Below are 14,911 nucleotides of genomic sequence, written 5' to 3'. Positions count from 1 at the left end.
ATTTCATTGTTGTTGTGACTAAGCATTTTGAAATGGAAGAATTGGTGTGATTGTGAAATTGCAGGTTTATAATTACTCAAGACTTTTTTTAGATTTATCATTAGTAATAGCTAGAGTTATGGTAGCACTTGTTTAGAGTTACATAAAGTAGAAAATATAGTTATGACATTACTGGTTTAGAGTTATAGGAAGTAGTAGTTAGAGTTATAACAACAATTCTTTGGAGTAGTAGAAATACTTACTAGAATTGTACTAACTCTTGTTTAAAGTTATATAAAATAGTATTTAGAGTTGTGAAAATGAAAACACTTGTTTAGAGTTATAATAAGAAGTAATAATTAGTTCATTGTTGTCGAAAAAAAACTAGTTCATATGAAAATTAGAACTTATAACTCTAACTACCGTAATTCATAAGACTCTAATCAAATGTTGGCATAACTCTAATCAATTGATCGCATAACTCTTAACTACTAATTCATGTAACTCTAATTAAATGTTGGTGTAACTCTAACTTTGACTTTCTATAACTCTAATCAAATATAGGATAACTCTAAATTTTACTTCCTACAACTCTAAACAAATGTTTGCATAACTCAAAATTTTGTTTCGTATGACTCTAATCAAATCTTAGCATAACTTTAAATTCTACTCCTTATGACTCTAATCAAATGTTTGCATAACTCTAAATTTTAGGTCCTATGACTCTAACTAAATGTTGTCTTAACTAACTACTTGTTTATATATCATTAATCGAATGTTGCAACTTGATAGCTTGTTATATCAATTGGCGAGTGTTTTGTGCAAACACACAAAAATGTGGGTTCAACTCTAGCACAAACTTTTATTATTCGATATGTTTTTTTAATGGTCTTGTTTAGTTTTGAGGATGTAATTTTTCACCTTACCTAATGAGGTGGTAAAAGAAGAAATAAACTACACTAGCTTGAGTCATTATAACAAAAGAAGTCCGACTTACCTAAAACTTATATATATGTATGTAATTGTACAGAATACTTTGTTCTATGTTTAGGTTTCTAACTTCAAACTATAGTCATTTCATGATAACCTATGTGGGAATCGAACCCACATCTTGTGCATAGCACAATGCTCTTCCATTTGAGCTAATAGGTTTTAGGGTGTTCCAACATGATATGCCCAAAAATGTTTATTTTCAAGAATAAGTAGATTATTTCACAACAAGTAGATTATAAACAATGCTTTTCTTGTTTATATGCCTTTAATCATGTGTAATGGTGCAATGTTTCTGAAACAGACTAATACTTTGTAGTTTGAACAAAAGCAATCAAGAACACAACAATATTTTATGCTAATGACAAATCTTGCGGTCTTGCCTTCTTCCCTTCTCTTCTCAGCCCTCACTCCTAATCCATTTTGTTCCTCTCCAATATTTGTTTAGAGTTGATTAAAGTTACACTTATATTTGTTTAGAGTTATAAGAATTACTCATTAGAATTACACCAATATTTATTTAAAGTTATAGGAAATACTTATTAAAGTTATGGGAAGTACTCAGCAGTGATTGTAGAGTTATGGCAAAATTCATCAAAAACCACCAAGTCTTTCAAAGAATAAAATTTATCAAAATCACAACACATTTGCAAAATCCAAAAATTAAAAACGAAACCCCCTCAAAAAAGAAAATTTTAAAGCAAAACAAACTACCCTAAAGCAAGATGAACTCCGGCCAATTGAATGTAAATTAGTGAGAGTTGTCGTGGTGTTTGTTACTATGCAGAAATATTCAACTTCAACCCCATAATGCTACAACCCATTCTGCATAAAGTTCTTTTAAGTCAATCCAAATATGAGAAGGAACTGCTTAATCAGCAAGTGGGTCAAGGGAACAAAGCAACAAAAATGTTCAAGCTTATCAATAAGTAGAGAAGATGATTTTTGATAAGTTCAGTTGAGAAATTTCGTTGACTTCTTATTAAAGAAGTATCACCATTCAATTGCATAGTTCTTTTGATGACGTTCAAGCTTATCATCATGTTCATAATATAAGAGATACCCAGAAGAAATACCAAGAACACAATTAAGAACTCAATATTTGATCATCGTAATATATATATATATATATGAATTTCAATGAGCAAATTACCTCTTGGAACGCACTATTTGAACTTTCTTTAATCCAAATGTATGCATTAATTTAGGAGATGAAGATCAATTCATGGTGTAAACAAAAAAAACAAGAACAAGACCAATTGAATTTGGCATCACAATAACAGGATTGTTCTGCATAATTAGTGTCAGAATTGAAGTCCCAAACAGTTCGTTTCACATCAATAATCAAAATTCGTTTCAGATCAATAACACACAATCTCGATTATAATCTTGAGTATATCGACAATTTTAATTATAGCAACAATTCAAAAAAAGCCGCAAAACGTAAACAAAAACGAAAAAAATTTAACAAAATACTAACCATCCTCTCCCATATTGTCTGCAACTATTGAACTAATCTTGAGTGTCGAATTTTACTCATTATCAGGGATGAAATTTACTGAATGGGCATTGCAAAAAAAAAAAAAATTTAACGTACCATCTACCAGAGAACCGCCGAAATAAGAGAGAGGAAAGAGAAGAGAGAAAGTAGGTTAGGAGTTTTAAATTTGGGGTTTTGGTTTATTAAAGTTTTTAATCTTGGCCATTAAATGAGACATGATCAAAGGGGTAGATTTTCTTCTCACTTCTCATATAAAACTCCATTCTTACATGAACTCAATTATATATATATATATATTATATATATAAAATACAAGTTGATTGCATGTTGGGCAAATACATGCTTTTTAATATATACTTCCTCCGTTCCATAAGTGAAACACTTCTGTAAAAAAGCTCTCACATAAAAGAGAGAAGTGTTTCACTTATTATGGAACGGAGGAAGTATATACAGAATGAAAAAAACTTGTATAAAATACAAGTTGATTGCATTAGTGAGCAGATGAAATTTTTTTTGTATACGTTGCAGTCGAATATATACAAATGCAACATTATAAAATAGTCCACTATACAAATACATGCTTTTTAATACATATTTTATAGGAAAAATAAGATTGTTACCTATTTTCTCTATCGATGTGGGACAATATTATTTTACCTACAAACTATCTAAATATAATTCGAGCTGGCTCACGAACTTTCGAGCCGAACTTATGGAGGCTCAAGCTCGGCTCGTTAACGTCTCGAGCCGATCTCGAACTCGAGCCGAGCTTTGACCGAGCCGAGCTCGAATAGTTTGCGAGCCATTTAGGCTCATTAACACCCCTAGTTTGACAATATATACAGGTAGGACGGTCCTATCTAAGGCTAACTTAATAATCAAAGGTTGGATTAGCAAAATAGAGAAAAGGATTATACTTTGGAAAAAGAGTGGGGAATGTTTGGCTTTTCTATGTTAATATTCCGCGAGAAATGAAACGAGCGAAGAGAGAGAAGTAGCGTCAACGATGCTAAACTATTTTATCGTTTTTGCCCCTTAAACACAACTTGATCTCAATTGTTTTGTGAAATTGATGTATGTTCGATGAATTCTGGGTTTCCGCCGATTGTTCTCTTATTCACCATCTTTCTTAGTTGTTTTTCAGGTTAGTTCATGTTCGTCCTCAATTATTAATTTGATTGGAATTTCGTTCTTATTGTCAAATTTGTTATTTAAATTAAACGTACGAACTTAGCTCTCCTATTGCACAGATTATGCGACTGAGTTATACTTTTCAGTTCTATAATCTCTAACATGAAATATTGAAATCAAATAAGAATATTATGCCTATGTAGTGGGATTGCAAGATATGTGGAATCAATTCGTGGGATAACTTGATTTACTTTAGCGTAATGGGAAAATATGTTGAGTTTTGATTTAGGGTTGCCTCTTGAATTGATTGTTTTGGGAAATAATTAGCAGCTCATTACATCCTAAACATGTATAAGCTAATGGGGTTTTTGGGTTTCTCTTGCTACAATCAAATTAATCAATAGTAGTTTCTACAGTATGTGGACCTATTAGTTGTTGCCAGCAATTTAGTGGATTAGTTGTCAGGGGTGACATGTTGATGCATACATGAAGAGACTCCTTAATGCATGTTTTGTGGCTCTTCAATAAAAGCCTCTTTGATGTTTAAAAGGATGGGGCAGGCAGCATTTTGCATGAGATCTATGTTACACGGACTTGAGTACTGGTGTTGGAGATGAATACGTGTCTAAGTGTCTAACTCGGCTATTTAATGAAAATTTTCTACAATGTTGGCCTTAAATGAAGTATCCCCACCCATGTTGGAGTGTTGAAGCTTCGGCACGGGTATTTGAGGTATAATGAAGAGTGCGGGTAACATAGCCTAACATGGAGTTGTTGCCCTTGTACTCTATTATCTTGTATGTATTGTTGGGAGAGAGAGAGAGAGAGGGAGAGGGTTAGAGGCTATTGTTGGATTCTCTTTATATATTTTTCATGTGGTTGGCTTTAGAACAGGATAGCATGTAATGGTTTGGTACAGTACAATACTAGGTTTTCGTTTAATGATATAGATTAGGTAAATTGGAGGAGAATTAGTGAGAGAGGAATAAGGATTTCTGTCATCAATGAGAGAGGAACAGAGCATTTAATAAAGTATCTTCAACCTTGCTCTAGTTCTGCAATTCTCCATTCTTCTCTTATCTCACCTCTAACTCAGTCTACATCAGTACAATGATCAAAAGATTTTCCTTCTTTCCTGAAGCTGTACTTTGGTATTGGATGTCTCCTAATTTCTAACAAGCTATGTACTTGGATTATGTTAATTCTCCTTATGAAACAATCTGTACAGCTTTGAACCAATTTGCAACAAGAAAGTTTTCTATGTATGCCTTACTTGACTGAGTACTTCTTAATTCTCTACTGCACGATTCTCAGTGATTGTCTTTCTGAAGGTATTTACACCAGGATCTGACCAGCTTGAACTATATCACTTGTTACGGTGATGAATTCTTTTGCAAATTTAGAAGAAAATTTTCTGAAATACGAGTGCAGCAGTAGCTGAAATAGAGTGTTCTACGTAAATCAATCTAAGAAAATTGTTTTTGTCATCTTGCACACTGAAAGACTATGCTCATTGAACCTTCATAAATTGGCAATGCACCATTATCAATATGAATATAACTTTACAATACCTACAAGAAAAGATTTTCCTTCACTTGTTTTTTTGTCTTGCATAGAATAAGAACTAATAGTAACTTCTTGAAGTTCATAAACAATTTCAATTTCCTCAACTGTTTCACACCAACTCTTGAGCATCTTTAGGAGGGGACCCCTCAAGAAGCTTTCCGGAGAGGACATCATATGCATCCTAATCTTATAACCAACTAAAACAACTAAAGAAATCGACTATCTAAAATTGTGACCAGTGTGTGTCTCTATCGACATCCAATATACATTTGTCCTATTTTCTTCACACATTGTTACACAGCCTCCTGGAACAGGTTATGCTGTATATCCTATGAGCGGCGAGCCAAACAACTCTTTTAAAGTATTATTTCAAGCAACGTGGCTTTTCAAATTTTAGTGATCCTTTTTTTTTTCTCATCCCAATTGTCATGCTTATGCTTGTAGCCCATCCATCTTAAAAGTCATTTCTAAATTTCGTTACACTACTCACTTGAATTGCAGATGATTCAATGATCGATTTCCCTCTTTGCATAAGACACATAACTTGTCAACATCCATGCTCAATTGACAAGTCTATCCTTGATACTTAATCTCTATCATAAAATCATTACAAAATACTTCTATCAATATGCATTGCAACGATTGAGCACTGAAATATTACCTAGATACGTTATAAAAGTTACTTCAAAGTTTCAAACTATTGAATACATGGCCATACTTTATTAACCGTGACCAGTAAATGCACCTTGCCTGTGCTGCCTATAAAGCTCCCTTTCACTCACAATTTTCTTAGTATCAAAGATGTACTATTAGATTCTACAGTATGTGTTATTTTCTTTTTTAGATTAAAACCCAAGTAAATTAATAATTAAACCTTTGTTCCACACACTGCACAGTTGGCTAGACAAATTCTTTCCCGTGAAATTTATGCCTTTTTCCATTATAGTAGTATTCCTAACCACAATTAACCTCTGTGTATGACCTCCACAATTTTTCAAGAACCGTAAAAGCATATATCCCAAGCAGAACATATTGAATTATCTACTTTTCCCGATTTCTGTACAATTGTTCATGCTGCATTTTCCAGTTACAGTCTACAATCTATTAAACTTCATAAACAACCTAAAAATATGGGTTAATATAAACTCTTCGGTCAATAGTAAGGGAAGTTTATAGTTGTGTTAACATGTCTGTTCACTAAAAGTGTATCAGTTTTTTTCTATCTGAATATTTAAAGGATCTATCATTCACAACATGCTCCATGTAGATAGTTTAAAATCTTTTGTACAAGGAAATCTAGATCAATTTGGTCAATAAAGTTGACTGCAATTATGCCTTTTTATCTCTTCATTCCTGGCCTTCTTTACTCCCCTCTTCCCTTGTTGCTAGAGCGACTTCCTAGATTACAGTTATCTTCTTGGACTATTGAGCATGAGGGACTGATGGAGTCCATGTGGAGAATTTGATGAGCAGACGTCTGTCTTACCTTTTTTAGATCTCTAAGTATTTCAGTCCCAACTCTAGGGAACTTCCATGCTTCATGATGGTGTGTAATTTAGCTTGGAGTTGTTAGTGTAGTTCTAGTTGGACTTTGGTTTCCCGTTGTTCCTTTGGTTGATTTGCGCCTGAATTCATGATGACAAGACAGCCAGCCTAACCTGCAATCTTTAGGGCATGGGCCTGATAAGCTTATCAGGATATGAGTGACTCATTGATTTTTGGTGTATATTCACTTAATCTATTCCCAGCTAGATTTACGCAGTCACTTCGACCAAAAACTGAGGATTTCTTGTTAGTGAACAATAATAAGATACCCCTACATTTCTTTGTTTTCTACGATGTACCGCCACTTTTTTAAACCGCCAACTGCCAAGTACCTTTCAAACTTTTACTTTAATCTACATAGTAACCTTTAATTCGGTAAACGTTAATTCTTTTGTTAGTTTTTTACTTGCTGTGTTTTTAAACGTATTTGTTCAAATGCTATACATTCCAAACTGCTAGAGAGAATCCTAAAAATATATTACCAGAAAGTATAAAATTAGCGAAAGAACTAACATTTACTTAATGAAAGGTACTATGTGTTTTTAGGATTCTCTCTGGCATATAGCACTTGCCACAAGAGAAAGGAGCAAAAGATCTATGTGGACGACTAAATCATCCTATTGGGATTAATACTGTAGAGGCAACATTGTAAAGTTTATAGACAACTTCTAACTTACAGATTTTGATCATAGTATATACTACCTCCGGTCTTTTATTATCACTATATATGGGTATTGAACAAATACTAAGGCAATTGTAAACGTAGAGACAAGTGGTATCCAATACCAGTTTAAAAAGTTGATATGTGAGAAGGAAAAGTTATTAAGAGTGAATATGTGCGGATTAATACCAATTTACTTTAAATGAGAGATATAATGATTATAAAAGAACAACGGAAGTCCTAGTTCCTAGATCATAATCATTGGTAAATCATTAATGTCAAACAAAGGTTCATATTTGATTTTTGTATGAGCTGCTTTTCTACCTTCTGCATACAAGCAAAGCCATAACTTTTGAATGAATGTTACGATTTCCTTCTTTTAGGTATTTTATCAGCTGCAGAAGTCACTCTTCAGTCCATACAAATACACCAAACTCATGAATGGCTACGCCAAAGACCAACTATATATTTCCACTGCAAAGGAGAGAATAAGACTTTTCTGCCCGATGTGAAGAAGGCCAACACTTTATATACTTTCAAAGGGGAAGAATCTTGGCAGGTTATTTTGTCTCTTTCTTTCCTGTGTTCTTTTACTGTTTTCTGAAAGAAGTTGACATGTGATATTGCCAAATGTTCTAGTATTTGAACACTTATGTATTGTTTTGGTTAGACCATCTTTTTTATTCATTTTTTTCGATACTTGCTCAATTGTTCATGGTTTTTTTTTCTCTAATACTGTTCATTAGCACATTTTTCCATGTTTCCTGTTGTCTGGAAACTGTAAAAGCAATTTGACATACAACGTTGCCAAATGTTTTTGAGACCTGCTCCTTAGCTCATGTGGTTTTTTTTAATTTATACTTGTCCATTAGATCATTGTCTTCTGTTCTTGTTCATTAGTTCATTTGTATTTTTATGCTTTGTCATTAGATCATGTTTCTTGTACTTGTTCATTCATTCATATTTTTTTTGTTCTTGCTCATTAGTTCATGTTTTTGTGTTACTTATCATGACTAAATAACTGACTGATTTTGCCGGATACAGACTTGCATGTATTTTTTTTGTTAGACCCTGAAGTGGAATACATTGGCCATCTGCTACTTAACAACATATTGATATAGGCAACGATAGAATTGGAAAGCAATCATACAGCTAAAATTTGCCTGCTACTGACTTTCTTGTTGAATGCCGACAATTTCTTACTGCTTCTGGCTTGCATTGATGTATTCACTGGTACCATTCCTTGATTAATTAAGCTAATTGGTAAAATAGGTTAGCAGTTATGCTTAAATTGTTAAGGTTTCTTGGTAGTTGTAGTGAGTTGTCTTCTGCTCACAATCGTTGGCAATGTCTTTGAGCCTAAATTCAGTATGACTGCTGGGTATTTTTTTTGGTGTAGTGGAAGAAGTGAATCCGATTCCCTTCGCTTCTTTCTCCCACCTGTACTTACTTGCTGAAATAGCCTTACTTTTCTCCTGGTGAAGTTGATATATGTCATAAATATAGGATTTTACATGATCATGATTACTCCTTCGAAACTTGATACTGCCAGATTGGTTTTTCATAACGCTAGTAATGTTTATACTAGAAATTAGACCGTGACTCTATGTTGATGCACTAATTTTGTGCATTGTATTATGGTGAGGTAGTTATCTGGTAAAGTGTGTATGTCGTGCTAGAATTCTGTTTTTATCTCCTGACTGAAGTATTATCTGACATGTAATTTGAACCATGTAATATGAATTATAAGTGATGAAGCTTGTACTGGGTTGTAAGTGAAAACTGATGCTACTAAGAAATGTGCAGAAAATTAGATGAGTTATTTTGACATAGTTCAGTATAATCATAATTTCAAACCCAGACACTGAACTGTATACTGCTGACTATCAATCATAATCTTTCAATTAGGCGTCTTTGAATTTTTCTGATAAATGTCATACTTGTGTTGTAGCCTTTAACAGAATTTGTAAGTAAAAAGTGCAAGAGATGTGGATTATATGAGAAGGATATTCTTACCGATGATAGATTTGATGAATGGGAGTTTTGCCCTTCCGACTTTACAGCTCCTGATGGAACATATAATCGTGCTAAAGAAGGAGAGTTTAATGCATCTTTTGCATGTTCAACATGTGTAGATGTGGGTGCAGGTAAGTTTTTTAAGGATCATTACTTTATACTATGTTTGGATAAGAAGAGTTGAAGAGCAAGGAGGGAAGGGAAAGTGGGGTTCTTGTTTGCCATTGTTTGGGTAGGACATAAGGGAAGAGAATTGGAGGGATCCGTTTTCCTTCTCTCTTCAATGAATCACATCTCTCCACTATAGATAGATTTGAAGGAAATTGAATTCGCTTTCCCTCACCTCACCTCCTTTTCTCTCCCTCCCCTTTCCCTCCACAATTGCTAACTAAACATACTAGTCTAGTTCGATGTAATTTTCATAAGTGATTCATATCCGAATTCTGAAATCTCGTGCCGCACTCTAAAGTATTGAGACATTTGTATCTAATGCTCACCAGCAACGGAATATTATCTGAATATACTATAGCTGAATGTAAATAACAATTTCAAAACTATTTTATCCTTTTAAATAATAATGTTTTATATAGTTTTTCTTTCTATCTTAAACATCTGATTGCAAAATATTTTTAAAGTATTTCATGGCTAACAAGTGCTACATAGTCAGGGCTTGGAGGGACATTTTCTCAATTAAAATTTATGTTACACATATGAGGTGTAATTTGACTTATTTTGGTTTAGTTGAAAACAATGATGAAATATTTTAGTATCTCTAATCATTTGACTCTGAGACTTCACACATTTGACTAAGTTTCTAAGTCTCTTGTTTGTTTTTTTGGTTTCTGAGAATATTCAATTTGCTCCATCTCCGAGTTTAGTTACTTATTTACCCTCTCTTCTGGTTGTAGATCATGCTGCCCCTCATTCAGATACTAGAGGAAATGGAAAAACTGTTGCTGTAGCGGTAGTAATCAGTGTTTTTCTTACTACTGCTCTTATAATTGTGTTCATCGGAGGCTATAAGTATTGGCAGAAAAGGAAGAGGCGGCAAGAGCAAGCACGTTTTCTGAAGCTCTTTGAGGAGCAAGATGATATTGAGGATGAATTAGGTCTTAGGGATATTATATGACAGATACTATTAACCTGAGGTAGAGAAACCTGTAAATGAACTTGCTTCTTAACTAGGTGTATAGAACAATACTATTATGGATGTATAATCAACCACAGAAATCCATGTTTGCTTGATGTGTTGGATTTACTCTCCCATTTCATATTACACAAATTTCGGACTCTCTTTTTTTCTAGGTTCTGGACTTCTGGTTGCATAGTTGGTTTCATTGAAAACATTATGTACCGAATCTTATTTCGGAAACGGTGTGGAGGAGAGGAGGAGGCAAGGCATAACGAGTAAAGTGTGGGAAATCTGATTTTGCTGGAAGATGATTTTCTTACCTACCAAACACAACCTAGATGCAGTTCACTACTCGTACTAAACCAGAGAATCTGTGCACAACGCTAAGATTTCTACTGATGTTTCCTGTTGTACTTCTATAATTTGGGGTTTATGAATTTACAACTTACAAGGCCATCAAAAAAGATTTCTGAAGGAAGTGTTCTACTGCTCAAACATAACCTAATTTGATATTTGATTTGTATTATTTGTGAAGACGGACATATATATGCAAGGAAAAGAATGAGATGTAGAATAACAAAAGCAACTTTCTAACATACAATTAGATATTTCCAATACTGACAGTCCAGTTATCCAACTAAGATATATTAAAAAAAAAAAAAAAATTGTAAAAACTTAACACACCCTTCCCCCCCTAATAGTGATTATCTCCTTTTATTTTTGCTCCCAAACATCAGTGTGACATAAAAGAGGAATCTAAAGAGGAAACCCCAGGCAATAGTTATTAGCAGGCAACTCAGTCTACTCAAATCTGTAATCCCTTGCTGTTGGAGTATGTCCAGACCTGTAGTTAAACAGCTACTGCCTGTAAGGTTTCTTCCTAACACATCCCCCATATTTTTCAACAGTGTTAACTTAAGAATGTCTGGAACAGCTTGCAGTGGGGTGCTATCAAACATTTGAACCCCTTTAACAAAACACTTTGTGTGATCACTAAACTCGTTCTGCAGGACACCTTCGTACGGGTACTTAACAAGGGAGATAAAATGAAACCATTGCCAGTATGAGGGGATACGATCACGTGTTATGAAAAACCCACTGAAGAGGAGAAAGTATGCAAGAATAGCCACGACAACAGTGAAACCGAGCATGACATGTGTCACTACACCAGAGAGGAAGGTGACAAAGGAATGACCAGCCCAAAATGATGCCAATATGAAGCCAAAGTAGTAGAGGAAGCCTTGGAGACCACCTGCAAGGCCTACTGCCCAGAAGGTGATGGCTGCGAATGTGAGGGAAAGGATAATAAGGGATGGGATTGAGATGAGGGCTTGACTGAGGACATAGGAAGATCTGCGGTATGTGTTGTAGGCTGTCTCTCGCATGAAAATGTATCTCTCTTGTAGGAAAGTTGGAATTGCTTCAGCGCAGGTATAGAATGTGGTTGACATGGCAAAAGCAAAGAATCCAAGTCTTTCTTTAGCTCCCTTGGGGGATTGGTCTAGATGCCAGAAAATGGTGGCTAAGATTGTACCCGTCACCACAATTGCACCTAAACGGATGCCAAATAACTCAGGCATTCTCCTTGAGTTTAGAAATGATCTCTTTCCGATTACATATACTTCTAGCCAGAAGGGATTTGCATATTTTGGAACTGAGGTTGGGTTAGACTCATCATTGGCTCCTCCTGAAACCAGCTTCCCTTTCGAAATGCTAGCACTAATTGCGTCACTTAGAGACATTCTAGGCAAGGTGCGAGAAGGGAGGCTAGTATTCTTCCTCTGCTGCTGCTGCTGCCAGGACTTGTTGAAGTTGACCATTCCTTGGGTCCCCTGAGGGGATTCCTCAAGTTCTCGTATGTGGTCCAAGGCAAACTCGGTCCTGTTCTCGTTCTCAGGGATTGAGTGCCCAAATTCGGAGAAAAACATGGGTAGGTCTGAGGAGGTACCATTGAAAACGGTTTGTCCACGGGAGAGGAGGAGTAGCCGATCCAAAAGGTTGAGAATACGAGAACTTGGTTGGTGGATAGTCATGATAACAATACTTCCACTACGAGCTATCCTTTGGAGGACATTTACGACCATGAAAGCACTGGTGGAGTCAAGCCCTGATGTTGGCTCGTCCAGAAACAAAATGATGGGGTCATGAATGATATCGATACCTATCGAAACCCTCCTTCTTTCCCCTCCAGAAACTCCTCGATGTCCCTCGTCTCCTATGACAGTATTAGCAGCACTCCTGAGGCCTAGTTGATCAATGAGTGCCTCAACTCTAGCCTTCTTTTTCGACTTTGAAAGAGCTCTAGGTAGTCTAAATTCAGCTGAGAACATGAGTGTCTCTTCCACAGTTAACATTGGAAAGAGAAGGTCTTCTTGCATAACATATGCCGAGATAACTTTCAATAGCTTGGACTCCAACACTTCACCATTCAAATGAACAGACCCCTTGAGACTCTCCTTCGATATCCGATCAGCTAACCCGTCAATCAAGGTTGATTTACCTGACCCACTTGCCCCCAATACCGCCATGATCTCCCCCTCTTTGGCTTCTCCAGAAATGTCATTCAATAACACCTTATGGTCCAACCCACTTGGCAATTTCTTGTTGATTTTCACACTATATGTAAGGTTATGAAAAGACAGCACAAATGGATATGAAATCACGGGTTTGGCAGTAGCATCACCGAGTTCAACAACATGGTGTGGAGGTTTGTCTTCGCCATCCGGATCATCATCGTTGTACACCCACCTAAGGAGGTCGCCAAGGGTCGGCGATATGCTTGGTTTGGTTTTTTGGGAGTACTCTTTGTGATGGTTAAAAGTCTCTTTCAGGTTTACATATGGTATCTGTCGTACTTCGCTGTCGTCAGTACCATTTCCTGTAGGAGACATTGGAAGAAAATAAGATCTTTTTGTTTCTTATTTTGTGTGCTTTTCTTTGGTGCTCAGTTCATCGAAACTGCATGAATCAAAGGTTATATACAGTTGGTTTTTAAGGAGAAGTAAATTGTGGGTTAGTATGTTTTATGCCTGAAAGAAAGGGATACAGAATAAGGAAGTTTATATATACTGGTGTCTTGCAGGAAAATAATATTCATTTCAGGGTGGGTTGTGTGTTCGAAGTATGTTTTGGTAGTTATCTTTAGTTGTTTGGTGGAGCAAATTAAGAACTAACTTTCTAGGTCCTGAGTTAGTAGGTGAGAGGCGTTGCAACTGATTGATTTCAGTAATTCCCCCTGTTTCCACTATTCTACTCTGATTTTGTTAACGCACAACTTTAAATATTCATATTTTTAATTACGTATAATCATAAAGTTTGATATAATATTTCTTTATGCTATATTATTATGAATTTAATATGATTTCTTTTGAGTTTATATTTCCTTGCATATAAATAATACTACATTCATTTCTATCTAATCTACGCAGTTTGTTTTTGGGTATAACTAAGGAAAAAGTTCAAAAACAAGAGAGGGAGAAGAGGAATTCAAAAGTAGGGAGTTTAAAAGTGTACAAAAAGTTAATTAAAAATAGTGAATAGAGAAAAATGGGATGGATAGGAGTTTTAAGTGCGTTAATTTATTTGGTGAGGGAAACATGAGGATAAAAGTGGGGAATATTGAAGAAATATTTTATTTTATATATAATAATAGTGTAACTATTAAAAAGTAACGACTAAAAAAAAAAATGAGTATACTAGATTAGGAAGGAATAAAGGTAGTAGGAAATGTGATGTAGAAAACCGAAAAACTCAATATAGTAGTACTAACTACTGATGCAACCAAATGCATGGTTTAAAAGCTAAAAAGGGGGAAAGAAAATTCTAATGGTGTTATCCAATGTAATATCACGTGCAGTGGATGTTTCAACTGTTTATAAACAAGCTTAACTTTATCGTCAACATCGCACCATTGCATGCGACTCGCCAGCAATGCCGCTGTTTTCGAGTTGCTCATGTGATCGTACACTATATATAAAATTTTCATAAAAATAATTTATTTATGAGACAATTTGTCTTCATCTTTATGAGACATATATTTAAAATTCAAGACAAATATATATCATGTCATCACATGTACTTTTCACTATTTAATACAATCAAATGAAACATCAAACAATAAAAATGTATGTTTTAAGACTCAAACTCATGACCTATCTTATGATAAGCTAATGTACTAACCAACTATATAGTACAATACTCATGTTGATCTTTGTGGAGAAAAATCATTTAAAGACAAGATAATATTTCTATTTTTACAGATTTCAAATGCACATTTAAATAATATGGAGTGTATCGTTTGGGACAAGAACAAGTTTGTCTTCTAAATGTAAAATCACATGTAAGACTAGTTTTTTCAATAACATTTTCTTGTGCTTATTTAGGGTCTGTT

The 14,911-nt window shown here is 34.8% G+C and overlaps 2 protein-coding genes across 2 annotated transcripts; one reads left to right on the top strand and one right to left on the bottom strand.

The window, feature by feature from the left end:
- The first annotated feature begins 3,339 nt into the window (after positions 1–3,339).
- Positions 3,340–10,693, top strand: LOC104898768 (hypothetical protein). The gene is made up of 4 exons (XM_010685870.3): positions 3,340–3,614; positions 7,757–7,932; positions 9,325–9,520; positions 10,298–10,693. Exons 1-4 carry the CDS (start codon positions 3,554–3,556, stop codon positions 10,516–10,518), a joined length of 654 nt encoding a protein of 217 aa, XP_010684172.1. The 5' UTR covers positions 3,340–3,553; the 3' UTR covers positions 10,519–10,693.
- Positions 10,694–10,770: 77 nt separating this feature from the next.
- Positions 10,771–13,660, bottom strand: LOC104898769 (ABC transporter G family member 20). The gene has a single exon (XM_010685871.4). The coding sequence runs from the start codon at positions 13,410–13,412 to the stop codon at positions 11,226–11,228; it is 2,187 nt and encodes a 728-aa protein (XP_010684173.1). The 5' UTR covers positions 13,413–13,660; the 3' UTR covers positions 10,771–11,225.
- Between the last annotated feature and the right edge of the window lie 1,251 nt (positions 13,661–14,911).

Source organism: Beta vulgaris, chromosome 7 (assembly GCF_026745355.1).
Source record: "Beta vulgaris subsp. vulgaris cultivar EL10 chromosome 7, EL10.2, whole genome shotgun sequence".
Classification (NCBI taxonomy): domain Eukaryota; kingdom Viridiplantae; phylum Streptophyta; class Magnoliopsida; order Caryophyllales; family Amaranthaceae; genus Beta; species Beta vulgaris.
Note: the sequence above shows the minus strand (reverse complement) of the source record. Positions and strands in the feature narration are given on the sequence as shown.

Bases quoted from the DNA above. Each gene is read 5' to 3' on its own strand.
- LOC104898768 (XM_010685870.3), top strand. From the start codon at position 3,554: ATGAATTCTGGGTTTCCGCCGATTGTTCTCTTATTCACCATCTTTCTT. The intron at 3,615-7,756 runs GTTAGTTCATGT...TCCTTCTTTTAG, and splicing joins CTTTCTTAGTTGTTTTTCAG to GTATTTTATCAGCTGCAGAA. The intron at 7,933-9,324 runs GTTATTTTGTCT...CTTGTGTTGTAG, and splicing joins AAGGGGAAGAATCTTGGCAG to CCTTTAACAGAATTTGTAAG.
- LOC104898769 (XM_010685871.4), bottom strand. From the start codon at position 13,412: ATGTCTCCTACAGGAAATGGTACTGACGACAGCGAAGTACGACAGATA.